Source organism: Episyrphus balteatus, chromosome 1 (genome assembly GCF_945859705.1).
Source record: "Episyrphus balteatus chromosome 1, idEpiBalt1.1, whole genome shotgun sequence".
Lineage (NCBI taxonomy): Eukaryota > Metazoa > Arthropoda > Insecta > Diptera > Syrphidae > Episyrphus > Episyrphus balteatus.
Genome location: NC_079134.1, coordinates 136,522,465 through 136,542,436, shown reverse-complemented (window position 1 = coordinate 136,542,436; position 19,972 = coordinate 136,522,465). Strand labels below are relative to the sequence as shown.

The 19,972-nt window shown below is 30.3% G+C and overlaps 3 protein-coding genes across 3 annotated transcripts; 2 read left to right on the top strand and 1 right to left on the bottom strand.

The window, feature by feature from the left end:
* Nucleotides 1-6,184: 6,184 nt before the first annotated feature.
* LOC129910941 (uncharacterized) lies at nucleotides 6,185-8,032 on the top strand. The gene is made up of 4 exons (XM_055988549.1): nucleotides 6,185-6,318; nucleotides 6,390-6,540; nucleotides 7,401-7,563; nucleotides 7,633-8,032. Exons 1-4 carry the CDS (start codon nucleotides 6,250-6,252, stop codon nucleotides 8,030-8,032), a joined length of 783 nt encoding a protein of 260 aa, XP_055844524.1. The 5' UTR covers nucleotides 6,185-6,249.
* A 2-nt stretch (nucleotides 8,033-8,034) lies between these two features.
* LOC129906094 (uncharacterized) lies at nucleotides 8,035-8,854 on the top strand. The gene is made up of 2 exons (XM_055981731.1): nucleotides 8,035-8,191; nucleotides 8,273-8,854. The coding sequence occupies exons 1-2, from the start codon at nucleotides 8,086-8,088 to the stop codon at nucleotides 8,680-8,682; spliced, it is 516 nt and encodes a 171-aa protein (XP_055837706.1). The 5' UTR covers nucleotides 8,035-8,085; the 3' UTR covers nucleotides 8,683-8,854.
* A 2,338-nt stretch (nucleotides 8,855-11,192) lies between these two features.
* On the bottom strand, nucleotides 11,193-18,800 carry LOC129906090 (peptidyl-prolyl cis-trans isomerase FKBP8). Its single transcript, XM_055981727.1, has 9 exons — nucleotides 18,591-18,800; nucleotides 17,964-18,257; nucleotides 17,756-17,899; nucleotides 12,625-12,707; nucleotides 12,413-12,554; nucleotides 12,188-12,355; nucleotides 12,041-12,130; nucleotides 11,836-11,976; nucleotides 11,193-11,762 (listed from the first exon to the last, which is right to left on the bottom strand). Exons 2-9 carry the CDS (start codon nucleotides 18,255-18,257, stop codon nucleotides 11,685-11,687), a joined length of 1,140 nt encoding a protein of 379 aa, XP_055837702.1. The 5' UTR covers nucleotides 18,591-18,800; the 3' UTR covers nucleotides 11,193-11,684.
* Between the last annotated feature and the right edge of the window lie 1,172 nt (nucleotides 18,801-19,972).

Sequence of the window (19,972 nt, the reverse complement as noted above, 5' to 3'; positions counted from 1 at the left end):
AAATTCTATAGAAAAAAAAATTGACTTTAAAATCTGAACTGACCTCATTTGCGAAATTATCTCATTTGGGCTCTAGTTAAAACAGGCTATAAGTTTAAAAAATAAACAAAATTTATGTCAGCTGTTATGGAACTTTCTTACTCATAACTAGACCCTTCAAAAAAACACCCTTTGACCAAAAATTTTTTTGAGAACTTTATGGCTTCCTTGTGTAGGCTTAATCTAAAAAATTATTTCGAATTTTATTGATTTAATGAACTGATGTCGATGTCATCAGCATAAAAAAAAACTTAAAAATATGTGTCATCATATGATGATGGATCCACAAACAATTGTTTATTATTTATTTAATTATTTTGTTTTTACTTCACGACGAAATAAACGTCGTTGTAGGTCACAGTATACATAATAAGGTAATATCTTCCGAACGTTGTCAAAACTTGTTTGTCAAAAATGGGCACCAATATCTGTCAGGTCGGCCTTTAATTTTTATATTTCAATCGCAGTAAACAGGAAATTTGTTTTAATTTATAAAATGTCATTTGAAAAAATTATAAATTGAAAAATAACAAATTTTTTTCGAGTTTCTTCTCGGAAAATGGTCAATAATTGTTAAAAAAAATTAGTGGTTTGCGTTGTTTTTTGTGCGTTTTTCGTCGGTAATAAACAATTAGCTGAAATTTGGTTCGCCAAATTATCGTGGTTTGACAATTTGGCGACCAATGGCAGTTAGGAAGATAATACCTACCAGTGGCGTATTGAGGGGGGGGCTCAGGGGGCTCAAGCCCCCCCCAAGCCTTCCAGATCATGTTATTTTTTACATAATTTCATTGTAATGTATATGCTTCACTGAAACTTGTTCGTAAATCTTATAGATTTAGAGGCAGCTCACATGCTCGAGCCCCCTCCAAGTTCTGAAACGGCTATTTGTGTTTGTTTGAGTAAGAGCCTTAGCTGTAGCTGGGGGTTGGGTGGTTTTTTTCGGATTTAAGTCCAATTCGAAATTCTTCAGATCACTTTTTAATATAATACGTACGTCGAATATCATCACCGTGTAATTTTGCAAAAGTTCTTATGCAATCTCGATAAACACTTTTTTCAAAAATTATATACTTCTCAAAGCTATTGGAAATAGAAATATTTGATATCTCAAAATCTTAGTGGTCAACATATGTAACTAATGGTTTCTTTCAGCAAATGCCAGTTTGGACTTCGAATTCGGATTATAAAAGCAACATATTACGAAAAAATATATATTTCGAATTAAACATCTAAAATAATTTAATGGAAAATTAGTTTCTAGGCTTTCACTTTCTGCATTTTTCACTCATTTAGATTTTCTGATCGAATTCAATTCACATTATTTCTGTTTGTAAATTTGGTGCCTTTTTTAATGAATCTATAATTTTTAGACAAAATATTATCATAACTTATTTGTGTCTCCTTATTTTTTCTCTTGAATTCTTCTTTTTTTTCCATTAAAATTGCCGATAAAATTGCATCCAGCAGTAATAATTTAACTTCAGAAACAAAATTAAAAAGGATGATCCTTCAGCTATGACAGTTCGAAGCAATTTCGAAGTTTTTGAAATTGATCCAAATGAAGAATATGATATTTTATTTCACGTGAAATCTAAAAGTGATTTCAATTCACTTTCGGTCGAATTGCGGAACAAGAACTTTAAAAACAGGAGACAGCAGTACGAAGCTGTCGACGTCGAGAGCAGTTAAATGCTACTATACCACTTTCAGTATCGCAGCACAGCGCTTCACTCTCGATCAAAGGTGAATAAAATAGAGAGAAAAATTTTTCGTACCCCTCTAAAAAATGTTTGAAAAATTTTCTAGCCCCCTCCAAATTTTTTTCTGGATACGCCACTGATACCTACTCATGTGTACCTACTGTGGTTGTAGGTAGCGTTTTTCTTATCATGTCACTGAAAAAGTGTTGCGTTGTTTTGGAAGGGCTCTCTCAAAAGCGTTCTTTTTTGTACAAAAATAAATAAAAGGTGTGTTTTTTTTACTATGCCCGGGCTAAACGGGACAAAAAAAAAGTTGAATTGTTGTTGTTGTATTTAACATTAAAATTGCTAAGTTCCGACTGGGTTTTCTTTTTTTTTAGTTTAATCCGGGCGTATTAAAAAAACACAGCTAATGTGTCAAAACCCAAACACGAAATATTTCTGTTTTGGAAAGTAAACAAACAGACCTATAGTGTAGATGCACCTTAGTAACGTAAATATAACTTACGGTTTACGTCTACGTTACGTATGACATTTCATTGAGCGCGCAAGTCATGTCGTTGTTTATTTATTTTGAATAATACTCCAATTATTTTTAAATTAAAATTTAAATAAATAGAAAAGTTTTTTTTGTAAAACTATGAATTCCCAAACAGTAATGCTTAACTTTAGTGATTTAAAAAATCTCACCAGCATAGAAATAGTTGAAGCCATTTCATCACAAACAGCTGTCGAAGTGACTCTGATATCCTTTTCAAAACTATTGCACAAAAAACTATTATTTTGAACAAAATTTACTTATTTTTACTCCAGTTATTTATCCTTTAACTCAAATTAATACAGGAGCATCAAGTCATGTGAAGTTTCTGCAGATGAAATATTTAAAACATGGTGCACATCGTTGTTCCAAAGTTACGGACCTTCCAGAATCAATGACACAGATCTAACAACTTTGTTTGATTCATTTTCAACTGCTATTAGAGAGGTTTGTATACACTCTTTTTCATCAGAATAGGTACACAACTTTTCAAATGTTCAGTATTCATTTTTTCCTCACAGTGTAGGAAAAATAATAATTTTTTGATGTCAAGTCATTGTTTAAGATGTTAGCAGAATCAGCAAAAAAATAATTCAAAACGTGTGGTTATTTTTCTTGTTTCTCTATGGCAAAGCATTTCACATCGAAAAATTGAGTAATTTGTTTGTTTCATCAGAATAGGTACACATAGAGAATGATGTCAAAGTGGTCGTTGAAATGAATTTAAACCAAGTTCTTCTTAAAAATGTATTTAACTTATTTTGTATAGTGGCCTTTTTATTGATAAAAGAATAACTAAACTGCCCAGGAATTGCATTGTTAAATCTCTTTATCTTTTCCCTAAATTATTAAATGGTAGATTAGGCAATATTTTTGTCTTAAAATCGACGGTCACAAATTTTATCGGTACGGGCTAGCAGTTCAGGTCTGTTTTCTATGGCAGATACTGAAGTACTTCATAATTTTGCACTTCCTCCCAATATTTTACAGAGAATTTTTGGTGGGAGGAGGCGTTGTCCTGTTGAAAAATCCAGTATACTGTTTCACAAATACTGGAGAATTAAAGAAAAGTTTCTTAAATATTCATTTACAAAGAATTGTGACCATTCTTCACGTTTGAAATTCATTATTAGTGTTATCATAGTAGATTACTTTCTTCCATGCCTTAACACTTCTTTTTTAACTATGAAGTTGGGCTCAAAATGATTTCTCCTTTCGCAGAATGTAAAACTGATAGTTGAACTCACCAAAGACATCAAAATTAAATGTTCGTTGATCCAACAATAACAAGAAATACCACTTAACTTTTCATTTGGTAAAGGATTTCAAAAGTGATGGTGTCTTCAAAATTCAGCCATTTTATAAGATTGGGACAAATGAGCATTCTATTTACTGTCCCTAAAATTACAAATAACAACTGTTTTTCATTTATTCTTGTCGTTAATCCACCAAAACTGGTAGCACATGTAAAAATTTACTCGTCTAAGAGCGTTTTTGCATTTTTTTTTCCACAATTCATGTTTTTTACCCCCAGAATTTTTGCATCTGAAGTCTGGATAGAGCATATTCACGATTCGTAATTTTTTTTTAACCATACCATTTCTGGTGAATCCTTCATTCTTTGTTTTATTTATAATAGGTGTTTTCCCATGTTTTTCAAAATGGTAGTATGTTTAGTAATTACACTTAGGAAACCCCAATTATTTGTTTTAATAGTAAATTTTCCCGAAATCCACAAAAACATTACCTATTCTGATGAAGAAAAAAAAATAAATTAATTTTTCCTCAAACATCACTTTATAAGTAAAACAATGGTTAGGTAATGGTCCATTTTGAAATAATTTTAGCCGTTGCTTCTCCTAACATCTTTAACTAACAAAAAACAATTAAACCATTTAAGGTCACGCACCACTATTGGGGACAAACCATTAATGAACATTTGAAAAGTTGTGTACCTATTCTGATGAAAAGGAGTGTATATCTTAAGTTTTGTATCAATTTTTGTAAATTTCAATTTTTAAACTAACAAAATTAGCTGCTTAACGAGTGTGGGAATTGCCAAAATGACGAACAAATTGAAAAACTTAACAAATTTCTCAACTATTCCCTGGAACTCTTCACTTGGATCCATTCCACTGCTAGTGAATTTGATACAAACAAAATCACTTCTTTTTTATGCTTTGGTCTCTCCTCCATTCACAATTACTTGGTTGTTCTTTCAAAGTATGTATTTTTTAAATAAATAAACCATTTTTAGAAATAATTTTTATTCCAAAGGCAAACAAGTCGAATTGCGGCTAGAAAACTTATAGAAAAGTCCCTTCAGATACACACATTGATTTTGGGAATTCTGACCTCAAATCCACAAGCATTTCATTTCGATGCCGATAAGTCGTCATTAGAAAGTTGTAAGTAATTTGGGCTCCCCGAAACTAGGCTCTAGGAAATAAGGCCCCCATAAAAAAATGAAATAAGACCCCAAAAAAATACACACAAAACAACAACAACTTAATTTCTCAAATTTCGGGTTGTTTCATTTTTTGGGGTCTTGTTTCATTTTGTTTTTGGGGCATAATTTCATTATGGAATAAAGCACCCATGAAATAAGACCCCATCATTAATTTTGGAACTTACTTTCGTTTTATTTTAAAAACAATTTACTTGAAAATGCTTAACAAAATTGTCTTTCAAAAAAAAACTTTTGTGAAATTCCGCTTATCAAGGACCCAGAATTGGCAGAGTGCCGCTTATTGTGGAATCCCTGATAGTTTGCAGCAAGATCTTTACATTACAAAGCATTAGTAAGTTGCAGAACAGCTGGAAAATCGCGTGATTCTTACAGCTATTCTGTTACTAATGCTTTTCAATGGAGGATCGTGTAGCAAACTAATGCCTTTCAAAGTAAGGATCGTGCTGTAAACCATCAGGCAGCTATTCTATTCCCTAGTGGTTTGCAGACCGATTTTTACATTGAAAAGCTTTAGTTTGCAGCACGATCCAAAATTGAAAATCATAAGTAACAGAATAGCTGAAAAATCGCTCGATTCTTTCAGCTACTCAGTTACTAAGATCGCTCTGCAAAATAATAATTTTCAATGTTAAGATTGGTCTAAAAACCATCAGAAATCATTGAAAACGCATTATTAAGTAACAGAATAGCTGAAAAAAATCGTGACAACTGTTTGAAAAATCCTTGAAGAAAAATTTTTAAAGTTCCATCCATAAAAATGTTGGTTTGGGGTGATATTTTATAATCTAAAATAAAGTTATTCTTATTAAAAAATAAAAATTGTTTCATTTATTTCATTTTTTCAATAAAGTTCAAAACAAGCTGGGACTTTATTTTATTTATTTTTGGGGCATTTTTTCATTGCGATGGGGCCTTATTTAATTTTTTCTTTTGGTACCGTATTTCCTGGGGCCTGATTTCGCGGAGCCAGTATTTTGTTTTCCCCAAAATTCTTAAATTACATCAAAGAATTCTTTCCAGTGATGTCAGGTTTATGTTCTGTTGGAGAAATTTCTCCAAAATTGGACATAAAAACAGCCGTTGAAACATGGAAATGTGTTACAAGACTTGCATCTCAAAATGTCACACATAGCCAAAGTGAAGACATCTTTGGCGATGATAATGATAGTATTTGGCTATCAAAGCCAATGTTCTTTCTTATTAAAGAAATAGGAAGAAATGTACAAACCGTCTACACTCAGGACTCTCTCAGTGAACCAATTCAACAAATTGAAAAATTTCTCAGAGTTACTAATTTCTACTTGCGACTTCTACAGAAGATCTCAAATGACTTTAATTATGTGCCTTTTCCCATTTGTGAAGAATTTATTGGAACACTTGCTGTGGTTTTTAAGTAAGTTTTTATGTTTTTAAACTTTCAAAAATGTATAACTAAAAGAAAACATTAACTTTTTAGTCCCCCAGCTTATATTTCCAATACTCCTGTTTATAAAGTTATAATGAATTTTATTGGAAAAGATTTGAAGGAATTGATGCCCTTAGCTTACAGGAATGAACAATTTTTAGAAGTAAGATAATGTTTAAGTTGTAATGAAAATCTAATAGTGATTCTATTTCTTGTCTTTTTTTTTGGTTTTAGCAATTACTAAGTGAACATTTTGAAAATATTCATTCTAAAGAAGCCATCCATGAAATTGTCTTGGAATTAATTGAAATTATTATTCGAAAAGATGAACGAAAATATATAAGTGAAAAGCTTTTAGATGCATCTTTTAAATACATTTCTGATGGTAGGTTTGTAAAAGTTTTTTTTTTTTTTTTCTTATAAAAATATTAACACCTATGAAGAAGCAAATGGGTCTTAAAAAAACTTGCTTGATGAAATCGAAATAGATTTGGCGAAGGCCTTCAAGTTTGACAAAATATTCTCAAACTTGATTTTACTTACTTACTTTTTAGCTGCAACTCTCGAATTTCGTACCAGTATCTAACTGCATTTCGCAGAAATATTTTGTTCATAAAACTAAAAGGAAAACATACAAAATTTTGAAAAAACGTGGTTTCCTCTTTTGTATATATTTTTTGTATTCCAATGTGTACCTACAATGTGTATTTTTACTTTTTTTAGTAAATCCGTATTTACGTAATAAGATAAATTAATAAGACCAAACAAATGTAAGCTACTTCGATAAAAATTGAGCAATAAATAAACCAAAAATATGTACTTTTTCGTATGTGAGTGCAATCTAGTCACCTTCTCTGCGCTCTAATCCCGAAACGGTTCATTTTATAGAAAAATGTTACAGGCATAATGTTGTAGATAGTTTCACGACGAACAATTTTTAGGTATAATAACCTCCGATGACCTCCGATCAATTGGTCGCGAGATATTTACGAAAATCTTTTAATGGCCTTTTGACCCTTACAACTTTTTATGCCGGCACGATATTAATGTCGATTTTTCACATCTTCATTAAAACGTCGTAATAAATGTGTATACCAAAATTCAGCCCAATAGGAATTTTTCCTCAGATAAAACTTAAAATTACTGGGCTAAAACTCCCAACGTATGTACCTTCGCTGCTTGCACAAATAGTTTAATATTTTGTATCCTGTTTTATTATTTTTTTTTATACTATATTTGTCACAGCTCGAACATCCACGGTAACATACAACCGCTTCGTTGAAATTCTAAGTTCTTTACAAATTCGATTTAACGATGAACGAATAAAAAAGAAACTAGTCACCACAATTTTGCATGACAATACCACACAAGCTCTAGCAGCCATTGATATCTGGTGCACCATATTTATGTAAGTATGATGAAAATATTACATGCATACTCATTCGTACATAATATTTGTATTTATTTTCAAAACAAGGTTATCGGATAGTTCAATCAAACAATCATATTTAAAATTTTGGATTAACATAAATGAACGTTTTGCTCAATTTTCTACAAACATGCCAGCGCTTCATACGGAACTTCTTTTAAAGAATTTCTATAAATTGCTGTCGCCTCAAGAAAAAACTGATGTCTGGACCAAATTTACTGCATGTACCTTAAGAAATGATAGATTGTTTCTAACAATTGGTTTGGATGCAATTCCTATCTGTCCAGCAAAACAATCAATCATTCAACACTTTCAAAATGAACTTTTTGGTCTTCTGAAGGAAACTGGGAAGGAAAAAACTATTCAAGGCTATTATACGATTGTAATTATTTCATGCTCCTTTCTCTGGATTAATGTTACATCTAATTTATTATTTGTTTTCAGGTAAAGGATTTAAAACTCTTGAGAACAATTGATTTTAAAAATGACGATGTTATTGAAATGCTTCTTCAATATCTTGAAATTGCAATGGAAGACAAAAATCTCTACCAAATGGTTGAAAGTATCTTGGATTTCCTTGCTCCAAGAATAGGCTACATTGATGGCAGTAAGATACAAAGAATTCTTAGCATGATAAACATGAACATTTCTTTGTTTGAGGAATTCTCAACTAAATTGTGTTTCATAGGATTTCTCAAATATGTTGCTAAATTATCGAAATTTGAAAAAACTTCCAAAGACACTCTAAAGACACTTCAAAGTGATGAAGAAATTAAACGTTTTGCATATGTGAAAGATAAAAATACTAATGTAGAAGATAATGAAGAAAAACGTGATAAACTATGGAAGGAAATAATTCAAAATCGAAGCATGGATGATATTCCAAGAGCACATATTTGTCGCACTACAAAAGCAAGTAGACCTATTCTTATACCCAACAAGTCTCAAATAGAAATTGAAGATATACTTGAATCTCTTGAAAACAATGCTAATAAACTTCAAACGGAAACTCAAAATAGGCAGTTAAGTACATCAAATTTAGAAACAATTAAAAAGGTTATTTTAAAACTTAAAGAAGTAAGCAAAATGGACTTGTAAATAAATTACTAACTGAAAAGTTAGAAAATGCAATTGAATTTAATTTCATTTAAATTTAGTAGTATTTTCTTTACTCTTTATTCTCTTCTGAGAATTTTAAACCTAATATTAAAGGTAATAGTTGCGAAACACTCAAAAAATGCATCAAAAACTTATTAGCTTCGTCGAAATTTACTTTAAGGAAATTTAAATGCCCAATCATTCTCAGATAAATAAAAACAACAAAAATTATATTATATTATATTATGCCCCGCCCACTTTCCCCTCCCAACCGACGCGCGAGGAGGACCTTTTAATTATTTTTTTATTATAATAAATAATTGTACTATTATAATCTGATTTTGTTTTAGCTTTGTATGTATTATATGTGTATTGAATTGAGTTTTTTGGTAAAAAAATAAATAAGAGGTTTAAGAGTGGAAGAGCTTTGTTTTGGCTAAAAAGCCATTTTGTTCATTAATGTTTTATTAGTTCTCATACGTTGTCTGATTTTAAATATTTTATCACTTCTATTTTAAAATTGTGTAAAGTATTTAATGATTTAATTTTACTTGGTAGATTATTATATAACTGTAGTCCTTTAAACATCATTGTGTTCTGCGCGCGCGAAGTTGCTTTATATTGTATTCTAAAATTTTGAGCGCTTCTTAGATTATAGGGTTGAGAATCACTGATATATTTTAAGTTATTGCATAAATAGCTTGGAAGCATATCATTTTTCATTTTAAACACAAATAATAAGACATTTAATTTAATAAGTTGTGTAATATTTAGCCAGTTAAGTCTTTCTAACATATCTTTTATGTGAGTAAGCCGTGCACATTTTAAAATAATCCTCATTGCCCTATTTTGTAGTTTTTGTATACGAGCTATATCTCCTTGGGAAGTTAAAAATAAAATGGTGGAACAATATTGAAAATGAGGCTTCACAATGGCATTATATATTTTGATGGCTGTAGTAATTGATAGTTTTTTTTCTAATCCGTCCTAGAAAATATATTTTTTTCGACAATTTCTTGCACACATAGTCTGTATTAGCTTTTAAGGAAATTTTATCATCAATAACTACTCCTAAATACTTAAACTCATTCACACGTTCAATATTCTCTCCATTTATTTGCACAACATTCTGTTCCATACTATTTATACACATATACTTGGTTTTCTTTATATTAAGCTTTAATTTATTAATAACGAGCCATTCACTTATTGATTGTAGGTCCATATTGATTTTTCCAGTACATTCTCTCATACATTTTCCCGAAATAAAAAGAAGGGCATCATCCGCAAACATACACAATCTACAATTTTTAACAGCCAATTTTATATCATTGATATATAATAAGAACAGCAAAACTCCCATCACCGAACCCTGAGGCACACCTGTTTTAACTTCATTCGCACTAGATACATTATTGTTTACTGAGGTACGTTGTGTTCGAGCATTTAAATATGACTCAAACCATTTCAATTCATTATTTTTGATTCCATATTTGGAGAGCTTTTTAAGAAGTATCCCGCGGTCTACAGTCTCAAAAGCTCTCTTGAAATCCAAGAAAACTGCAATGACAAAATTTTTACTGTCCATTTCATTCTTCCAACTCTCTATCACAAAATTCAAAGCCGTTTCACACGAATAACCCTTTCTAAAACCCGATTGTTGTTCCATTATTAAATTATTATTTTCCAAATAGTTCCTAAATTGTAGCATATTGACCGGTCTGTATTCTTCACATAGCTTTGTATTTCGAATTTTTTGGATTGGTATTACTAAAGTCTCCTTCCACTTACTTGGAAAACAGCCAGTATAGTACAATATGGTCAACTCATTTGTACATATTTTTTTAAGACGGAAACATTGTACTCACAAAATTAATAATCTTACTTTTAGCAAAAATAATTATGCCAGTGATCTAAATATTTAAAAAAAAAAAACGATTTCCGATTATGAAATTGTTTTTGCGCGTAAAAAAATCCGTCACAATTCTCGAAAAATTAAACCCGAAAAAATACACGCCTGCCTGAGTCGCTGTCGCGTTCCCGTGGGCACTTTTAATGCATCATAAAACGGTTAAAATCGCATATGAAAACAAATCTTCATTAAAGCAGATGTAGTTATTGCAACACATTTTACATAATTCGAAAACAAAAATGTTTGACCAAAATTTTTCGAACGGCACTGTAAGTTTGTTCCGACACAAAAATATCTTCTTAAAGACAATATTATATTTCTTGATAAACCTTTAGAAATTAAATAATGTTGTATGTTATCAACGTGGTGGACAAACTCCAAATGAGGTCTGTTGGCTTTTTCGATATGATTAACGATATTTTAGCCTACAATTCCCCCTTACAAAAATATTGTTGAATATCCGTATCTCAGTACCTGCTCCTCCTAGAATAAAACTGATTGATTTTTTTAATAGGAACACTCATACCACTGAAAATTATAACCCATGATTTATTTTACCTTCGTTGACTCGATTAACTATTATACAAAAACTAGTTGATTTCAAATTTCTTTTCATTTGTTTTTTTTTTTCCTTTTTTTATTTAACTATGAACCTGTCCATTACCAGTGGAAAACTAAACATTATTTATTTTCCAATTTATCTGTCTTGGAATGATATCTTTAAGGATAAAATATTATAAAAGAAAGGTACAAAATACATATTTAATAATATTTTGTTTTTTTTTTTTTAACTTTTACAATCAACTAATTGTATTGCGGAGACGGAAATATTAACATAAATAATTGTCATTATAGATAGATCATAACAACAAAAATATATAATCGTATAATTTATCTATTTTGATCAATGCAAACCAATTTGGAAAATAAATATTCCGATGGAATGCGAAAGCCTTGCCTTTTCTTGATTTATAAGAATTTTTTTTTTAAATACATTTCGGAAGTTTAAGCATTAAGAATAATAATAATAAAAAAAAAATGGAAGAGAAAAATAAATAAGGCAAAACAATTAGAATTGCTTGTTTTTTTTTTAGTATTTATATCGGTACATGGCTACACCGGCAACACCAATCAGAATAGATCCCATAAGATAGCCAAGAACTTTCAACTAAAATACAAAAAAAAAAAAAAAAAAAATATATAACACGAAACATTAGATAGATATATTTGTTATCTTTTACCTTTGAACTTTCTGGATTAGCCCGTTTAAGGGGCTGTTTGCTGTTCTGTTCTAGCTTTTTGGCATGACCCAACATTTTTTGGTACATTTCCTTTTCGTTGTGTTCTTCGCGACGTGCTTTGATAATCAGCTTTGCAAGATCCTTCAAAAGAAAAATGGCATTCATTTGTTTGCTATACAAAAAAACCGTAAATATTTTAACAAACCTGTTGGATAGTCCTGCTATCTGGTTCTAACGTAGCTGCTTTTTGTAATAAACTGATGGCTCCCTTAGTGTCACCCTTGCCTTCTAAAATCTTTACACAAATTTCAAGTTATTTCAAATTTAAAATAACTAAAATCTTCTTGCTTACCCTTCCTTTTCTGTATAAAGCCTTATGATTGTTAGGTTGACATCTTAAAACATGTTCAACTGAAGCAAGTGCAGCATCATATGCCGAGATCTTGATTTGTGCCATTGCCAAATTATTATAAACAACCAGTCTATCATCCAAAATGCTTTGTAAATCACCATTTGATAGCTGGAGTAATAAGTCGATATTAATATAATTTACTTCAATTTTGTATTTATTACTCACTTCTAAGTCTTCAGTATCAATATTAGCATCTGGATCACCATCTCTGTCATCTAAGTACTCAAGAGCACGACGATAGAGTTGAATTGCAATATTGAACTCGTTGCGATTGTACCAAAAGTTTGCTCTTTCCTTTTTGCGATTTCTGAGTTATTGAAAAGAACGTTTTTTTTTAAGACCTGTTTTTGTATACGACGGTAATATTATTAACTTACCCATAATTTTTACGAATTTCAAAAGTCTTAAGATCTGCATGTTCTTCAAGTTTAGCATCCAATAAGTGAACTTCATAAGTGATCTTTGAATTAAAAAGAATAATAATTAATGTGATGACGCTTTTCCATTCACGTTGGTAAAAATAATTAAGTTCTCGAAAAATTGAACTGTACTTCAAGATAAAGATAATTTTTAAGTGCATTTCAGTACATTCATGCCGTTTAATTCAAGATGTCAAAAATTATTCCCAATAATATTTGACTGACTGAATTAGAGAGCGTCAAAAGTAATGATACGATTTATTTGAAATTACATAATAAGGCTATTTGCTAAAACATCTTTTTAAAGGGTTTTGACTTCAAAACAAAATTTCATTTCTTTTACAACAATTTTTTTTTTTTTGAAAAACAAACTAAAGCCGTATAAAAATAAATTAAAAAATTATAATATACATTTTTGAAAAAGAAATTATGCAGTTCTAAAGAAATTATAAATCGAAACATAGAAACAAAATTTTATGAAAATTTATCGAACCGTTTTCAAAAACATTAAATTTTCACGTAATCAATAAGTTTCGGACACATCTTTACTGGGATAATCTTCCACTGATTTTTAGCTTCAAGCAATACTTAATTTTTGTTTTTGAAAGTCTTTTTATCCTTCCTCCTTTTTCAGATCCGTCCACTCATTTATAATTAGGTTAAGATTGGGCAGGTGGTAGGAATCACAGAAATTTGAGTACCCCAAAAAATGCATGCATTAATTTAGTGCTTAGGATCGATATCCTGTTGACTATACCAGCCTCGTGACATGTTGTCCTAGCAATAACAAGCATCTGATCTTTCTTTAAAAGCAAAACTTAATAACCATGGAACCATGTTGTTACCGACTATTTGTTTTAATTTTTTTGGTAAAACGAAATAGAAACAACTTTCAATTCAATAATTAATTCATAACTTGTGTGGGACCAATGCGATCATGTGAAAGTGCTTGTATGAATCCTAAGAAAAAACCAAGCAGATATTTCATTCCGATTCGTATTTTTAGTCTTAAAATCTGAAATTTTTCCAGAGGGCTGTAATAGTCCCTAACACTAGGTTGAGGTTAAATTAAGGGGGGAAATCCCTCCAGACGACACCTTTTTCACTATTTTTTTTATGAAAAACTGAAAGCACTTATTGAAATTTGGAAAAAGACAAGATATTACTGACATTATCAAGAATTGAAAAAAAAAATTTTGAAATGAAAAAATAACAAAATGGCGGCTCTGGAGCCTTTCAAAGTTGACGCCTCTAGTTTGCGCCGTGCAATGTAACTCAAAAACTAATGAAGCTATCGACTTGAAATTTGAAGCAAATTACTCCTTAAATCATTGGCCACAACATGAAAGTTGAATAAAATTTGTTCAGTAAATATTTTTTTTTACTACTTCTTTGTAAAAAAAAACATGTTTTTTTCGTTTTTTTTATTTCTAATTTTTATTTTTCATTTAAAAAAAATAAATTTAGGTTCATGCAATGCGTACTAATATCATCTAACGGAAAAAAATTTCCTTTTTGATTTAAGATAATTTCCTGGGCCTGTACATTGCACGGCGCAAACTAGAGGCGTCAACTTTGAAAGGCTCCAGAGCCGCCATTTTGTTATTTTTTCATTTCAAAAATTTTTTTTTTAATTCTTGATAATGTCAGTAATATCTTGTCTTTTTCCAAATTTCAATAAGTGCTTTCAGTTTTTCATAAAAAAATAGTGAAAAAGGTGTCGTCTGGAGGGATTTCCCCCCTTAATGAAACGAGATTATTTAAAAATTTCAAATATAACATAGTCCAGTAATTTTAGGTTTTATCTGCGGAAAAATTCCTACTAGGCTGAATTTTGGTATAGGCGTATTACGTATCATGTATTATGCCTACGCTTGAAATCGCTCTAAACGGTTGGTTTTAGAGAAAAATGCTTAAAGCAATATATGTAGATAATTTTATGAAGAACACTTTTTCTACAGACCCCTATTGACCTCCGAGCAACAGGTCGCGAGATATATTCGAAAATTTTTTCGTGACCTTTTGACCTCTATAACTTCTTACGCTGGCACGATATCAATGTCGATTTTTCACATCTTCATAACAACGCCTTAAAGAAGGTCTATACCAAAATTCAGCCCAGTAGGAGTTTTTCCGCAGATTGGGGTTAAAAATGCCTAAAATTACTGGGCTTACATTGAATGTAAATAATTCATAAAATCATGATCGTAGGCCGTAGGGGTATTTATTTGCACTAAATTATATCAGCGTCGATACAAACCGAAAGACTTACATGTTTTTACCACTATAAATGGATCTTCTTCTTTATATTAATGTTAATCGGTTACCTATCCGCATGAAGTCCAGCTCTCGGTCTAAATATTTAATGCACACATTTAGTATAGAATTGAATGCAAAAAATAATTCCATATTTTTTTAGTGCACATTTTTTTCGTTTCTTATTGTTAATAAATAAATTGAAGTCAAGTTGTTTTGGAGCAAAATCGCGTCCTACGATTTGACTTTGTCACTGTTAAACTTAGAAAAAATATTTGTATGTAAAAAAGTTTCATAATTATACACTTTTAAATTTTGTAATTCTTTATTTGTTATCGAGTAAGTGGGTGAAATGCACTTTGACACCCGTTATATTTTGTGAACTATGTAAATTTAAGCGAAAACTTTTCACGGCAATCTGATTTTTAAGCACTTTTTGTGTGTATGAAATATACACACAAAGCTTTTATTAGTTAGTTTATTGTTGTTGGGCATTGTGTAATATCTAATATTTGTGTAATATTTTTAATCAGACTGGACATCAAAGTCTCGGTAAGGGTAATGCCCCCAAGCAATCATATGTACACAAAAATTGGGATTGGGATTATATTTCAACTTTTATAGAGCGCTTGTATGTAAATTAAATTTTCATTCCATCGATAAAAGGACTATGTTGATGGAAAAAGTAAAGTGATATTAAATAAAATGTATGACCCGTACTAATTGCTAATTTCAAGCTCTTTGGAAAATCACAAACGAATATTCTCAATTTGATTTTACAAGAAAATTAATAAAACCCTTAAAAAAATAAATGAATTATTGTTTTTTAACAAAATCGTTGGAGCGGTTTTTAAGAAAATTAAACTTTTCCAAAATAGATCGTAATCCCAATTTTTACTTGCGATATACATAGGTACTATATATCAAGTTATGCATTCGTACAGAAAAAAAAGTCGAGATAACATTTTTCCAATGTAGACAATGCCAAAAAAGTGGGTCCCGGAAGTCCGTCTGTCTGTCTGTCTGTCTGTCTGTGTCTGTATAAGGAGCTACAGCCTAAACGGATGAACCGATTAATGTCAAACTTGGTATGTAGCGTTATTTGGCGACTATCCAGAGGGGTTTTTGGAATTAATTTTTTTGGACAAAAAATAACGGTCATATACCGATTTAAATAAAATTGAAATATCTCGAAAACGGCTTTAACGATTTTGTTTAAAAAATTCAAATACACCCACCGAAATAATTATAAAGGCAGTCGATTTTTTCGTTTTTAAACAATATAAAGGATATTTAATTTTTACTCCTTGCACGAATTAGACGACAAGTATATACTGGATTGTTTGCCACCCTTTATTTTTATTTAATTCGTTTAACTTAATTTTAAAAATTATTTTTTGAATTTCTGGTGCGAAATAATTATAAAGGCACAGCAGATTTTCACATTAAAAGTGTGGTTTAGCGGGATCAAATGTAACCAAAAGTAAGCAAAACTGTTGGAAAATGAATTTAACCCATTATGAACATTTTATAAGTAAAATTTTTCGGTTATTTTTAAATAAGGCGTGAAAAACCCTTGACGCAGGCAGAAATGGGCAAAATCAAGGCTTACGATGAAAATTGATTGTCCAACCGCAAAAATCTGGAGGAGAAGAAAGGTCCGATTGTGTAATTGATAATTTAATTTACAAAGATGACAAGTATGGTTACCTAAAACGATCAGGAAAGAAGCCTTTGGTCGAAGAGAGAGCCAAAAGTGACAAAAAATGAAGTAATTTTCGTTAGAATTTGACAACAAGAGAAGTTTTCGAGAAAATAAACTTGGTAGGGGGAGTACGGCAAATGCAGCAAATAATTAAGGTGGAATTAAGTCATTTCTACGAAAGATAATGTGGAAAACCGGCGCCCTTGTCAAAGCATAAACTTTCCCGCCTTCGCCTCGGTGAAAAGCATAGATTCACCTATTAGTTTTAAACTAAGGTCTATCTTTCAATGAAAAAAATTTTTTTTGAAAATCATTATTAACGGTATCCGATTATCTCCGAAACTGCTTATTGTATTTCGACGAAACTTTTTGTGAAGAAGCATTTATATAATTTTAATATAAACCAAAAATAAATTTTCCAAAAGAATTATTTTTGGATTTTTAAAAAAAATTTGAAAATTTTTTTTGAAAAATCAAATTTTCGAAAATGGGGCATTGAATTTTTTTGAAATTTTGTTTTTAGATGTTGATTAGTGATTTCTACAAAATGGCATACCAAATTTATTTTAAAACTTTTTTTCCAAGAAATTATTTATAAAAAATTAGTTTTTTTAAAAACGGCTCTAACGATTTTGAAAATTTTTTTTCTAAAAATGCATGTTAATATATCAATTAAAACTGCATACTTGTTTTGGAGGGCAATTTAATTTTAGATTTTATTTTATTTTTTTAAAAAAGGAATTTTATTTTTTTTTTTTTTCAATTTTCTAAATAAAAAGTCTTAAAAATTTAAGCAACTTTAACTCTAAGAGCAAGTTCGTGCGACCCAGTCGTGCTTTTTATTTTTGTATGTACGTGAATGACGAATATAAATAAATTTGAAACTTTTTAGTTTAAAAACGCAATAAGTCTATTTATCTGGGTTCTTAATATTTTTTAAAAACTTTTGTAATTTTGAACTTACGGCAACAACTTTGATTTGAAATCCAAGAATTGTCACAGATTGCAAAACTTATCTTAAAACGAATGCACGTTTTAAGTAAGTGCTTTTCTACGAGTTTTTAATTAGAGTAATTAACTTATTATGTGTCTACTCTTATATCACAAAACTTGAATAAATCTACTAACCTTTGCATCTGGTGGAATTGAAAGTTCAGGCTTTTCTTCATTTTTCAATCCAATCGGTCCATAGGCAAATCTAGGATCAACACTAACTTCGGCTACTTCTCCAACCAACATCATTGGTATAGCCATATCTAAACCTTGACATACCTAAAATTATTACAACATTACAATAACACAACCAAAATTAACAAAGTAAATGTATAAAGATCACCTCAAAATCACCAACATGATAAAATGCATTTTCAACATTCTCAACAATCGTTCCATCGTCCAATTTACCCGTGAAACTGACTTTAATTAATTCTCCACGTTGCGGACTTATGGGATTATCGGATGTCTTCAATGTCTTTTTAATGAGCTGTCCATTGCCGAGCAAATCAACAATACGGTATGGATCAATTTTGGGTTCGTCAGCAGCAACTTCTTCTTTCATTTGTTTCATTTCAGCCTCATTTAAATTTGAGAGATCCTCAAATGAGCTGTTGCTAGACTTTTCAGTGTCCATCTTACAACAAAAAAAAAAGTCAAAAAGAAAGTTGCAATTCAATCAAATTCAAAAAGGGCAGTAGTGTGAGTGATTTGGTTAGTATAGAGTCAATTTTGAACTTTGACCTATCATGATTACAAAAGTAAACGCATGTTATCAAGTTAATTTAAAAAAAAAAATAAAGTAAATAAAATATTCCATAAGCTTACAACTGCTGCGTATAGAATATTTATATATTCCACAACAAAGAAAAAATGAAATAGCTACCAACTTGGGAAATAATATAGTCACAACGAATGACTCAGGAATTTTATTTATTATCTGGAGAAAGATTTTTTATTTTATTATTACCTTCAATTTTGTGCAGTTTATTTGAAGTGATTAATGAATGATTTTAGCTCTAAATAAGTTAAATGATAAATTTCACATGAAACGAGGTTAATTATTATGTCGTATAAATATGATAACTATGAAAGAAAAATTAAGGAAATTAAGAAATTTTTTGCTAAAAAACAAAAATTTTCCTTCGTTTATTTGACAATTTGGACGACTGCGACAGAAATATATTTATTCGTGGTTGATGTTCTTGTACAATTTTGATTTTTTTTTTTTTGTTGGAAATTTTGTAGTAGAAGAAAATATCCACCTGGTGGTAAATAGAAAAACCAATATAATGTAAGGCTGAGTACGCACTTGCCGTCTTTTAGGCTCAGAAGAAAAAAGAATTTATAAAAAAAAAAAAATTGTAGCATAAATTTTGTCATACATGTGTCACCCCATGATTAAAGTATGTCAAATGAGGAGTGAATAAACAAAAGGCTGTATTTCCATCCAACAAATTACATATTCAGAAATCCCAAAAAACTGAAGGGTCTATAAAATAAATAAGGAGTTTTTGCAGTTTCCATTGAAGGCAATGGGCGCATTCACAAAAGGTCCGTTCCACAATCAGTTTTAAACTGCCGAATTTAGTAATATTTGGTTATTTTTGGTCAGAGTCTGTTCCCAACTTCAAAAATTGTGTAGAAGAGAGCGCTCACGAGAGAGTAAAAAATTTCCCCACCCTGACAAATTTAGCCCAAAGAATTTCTTCCGGCAGAAATATGAGTTCTGTCAAATGAAAAGTTGACGTATGTCAAACAAATAAATAAAGATGAAAACAAATCAAATTGTAGTGATTTTTAAATTGAATCGCGTTTTTGCATTAAAAAAGTGTTAATGTTTATCGAATTAAGCATAAAATATGAAATTGTGTTGAATAACGGTGTTCATCTTGTTCCATACTTTTTGGCAGTCTTTCGTAGTTTTATTTCCTTCTGAGAGAATTCTCTCCCAACTCTCATTAATTTGATAGACTGCCTGACTGCCTAATTTAGTGCACAAAAAGTCTGGACTATAGGAAACTATAGGAAATCTGTGTATCCTCACACAATGACGCTTTTCTTACGTACGCTTTTTTTGACAAACGTAAGGAAACGTAAGAAAGCGAGCAAAAGTTCAACCAGACTGAACTTTTGCTCGCTTTCTGACATTTAACAGACATAGTTACAGTCACCCACATTATTATTGCGCCAAATGTGAATAAAAAAAAATAAATTATTGCAAAACTATGTGTGTTTTTTAATTTCTCTATATAGATTTTGCACAAAAAAACGACATCGAGATATTTTAAATCAAAACAATTTACGTATTAAAAACAAAAAAAAAAAATTTAATGATGTTTTAGACTGAGT

Bases quoted from the DNA above. Each gene is read 5' to 3' on its own strand.
- LOC129910941 (XM_055988549.1), top strand. From the start codon at position 6,250: ATGAATTTTATTGGAAAAGATTTGAAGGAATTGATGCCCTTAGCTTAC. The intron at 6,541-7,400 runs GTAGGTTTGTAA...TATTTGTCACAG, and splicing joins TTTTAAATACATTTCTGATG to CTCGAACATCCACGGTAACA. The intron at 7,564-7,632 runs GTAAGTATGATG...TTTCAAAACAAG, and splicing joins ATCTGGTGCACCATATTTAT to GTTATCGGATAGTTCAATCA.
- LOC129906094 (XM_055981731.1), top strand. From the start codon at position 8,086: ATGCTTCTTCAATATCTTGAAATTGCAATGGAAGACAAAAATCTCTAC. The intron at 8,192-8,272 runs GTAAGATACAAA...TGTGTTTCATAG, and splicing joins AATAGGCTACATTGATGGCA to GATTTCTCAAATATGTTGCT.
- LOC129906090 (XM_055981727.1), bottom strand. From the start codon at position 18,257: ATGGACACTGAAAAGTCTAGCAACAGCTCATTTGAGGATCTCTCAAAT. The intron at 11,977-12,040 runs GTTTGTTAAAAT...TTTCTTTTGAAG, and splicing joins ATAGCAGGACTATCCAACAG to GATCTTGCAAAGCTGATTAT. The intron at 11,763-11,835 runs GTAAAAGATAAC...TTTGTATTTTAG, and splicing joins CTAATCCAGAAAGTTCAAAG to TTGAAAGTTCTTGGCTATCT.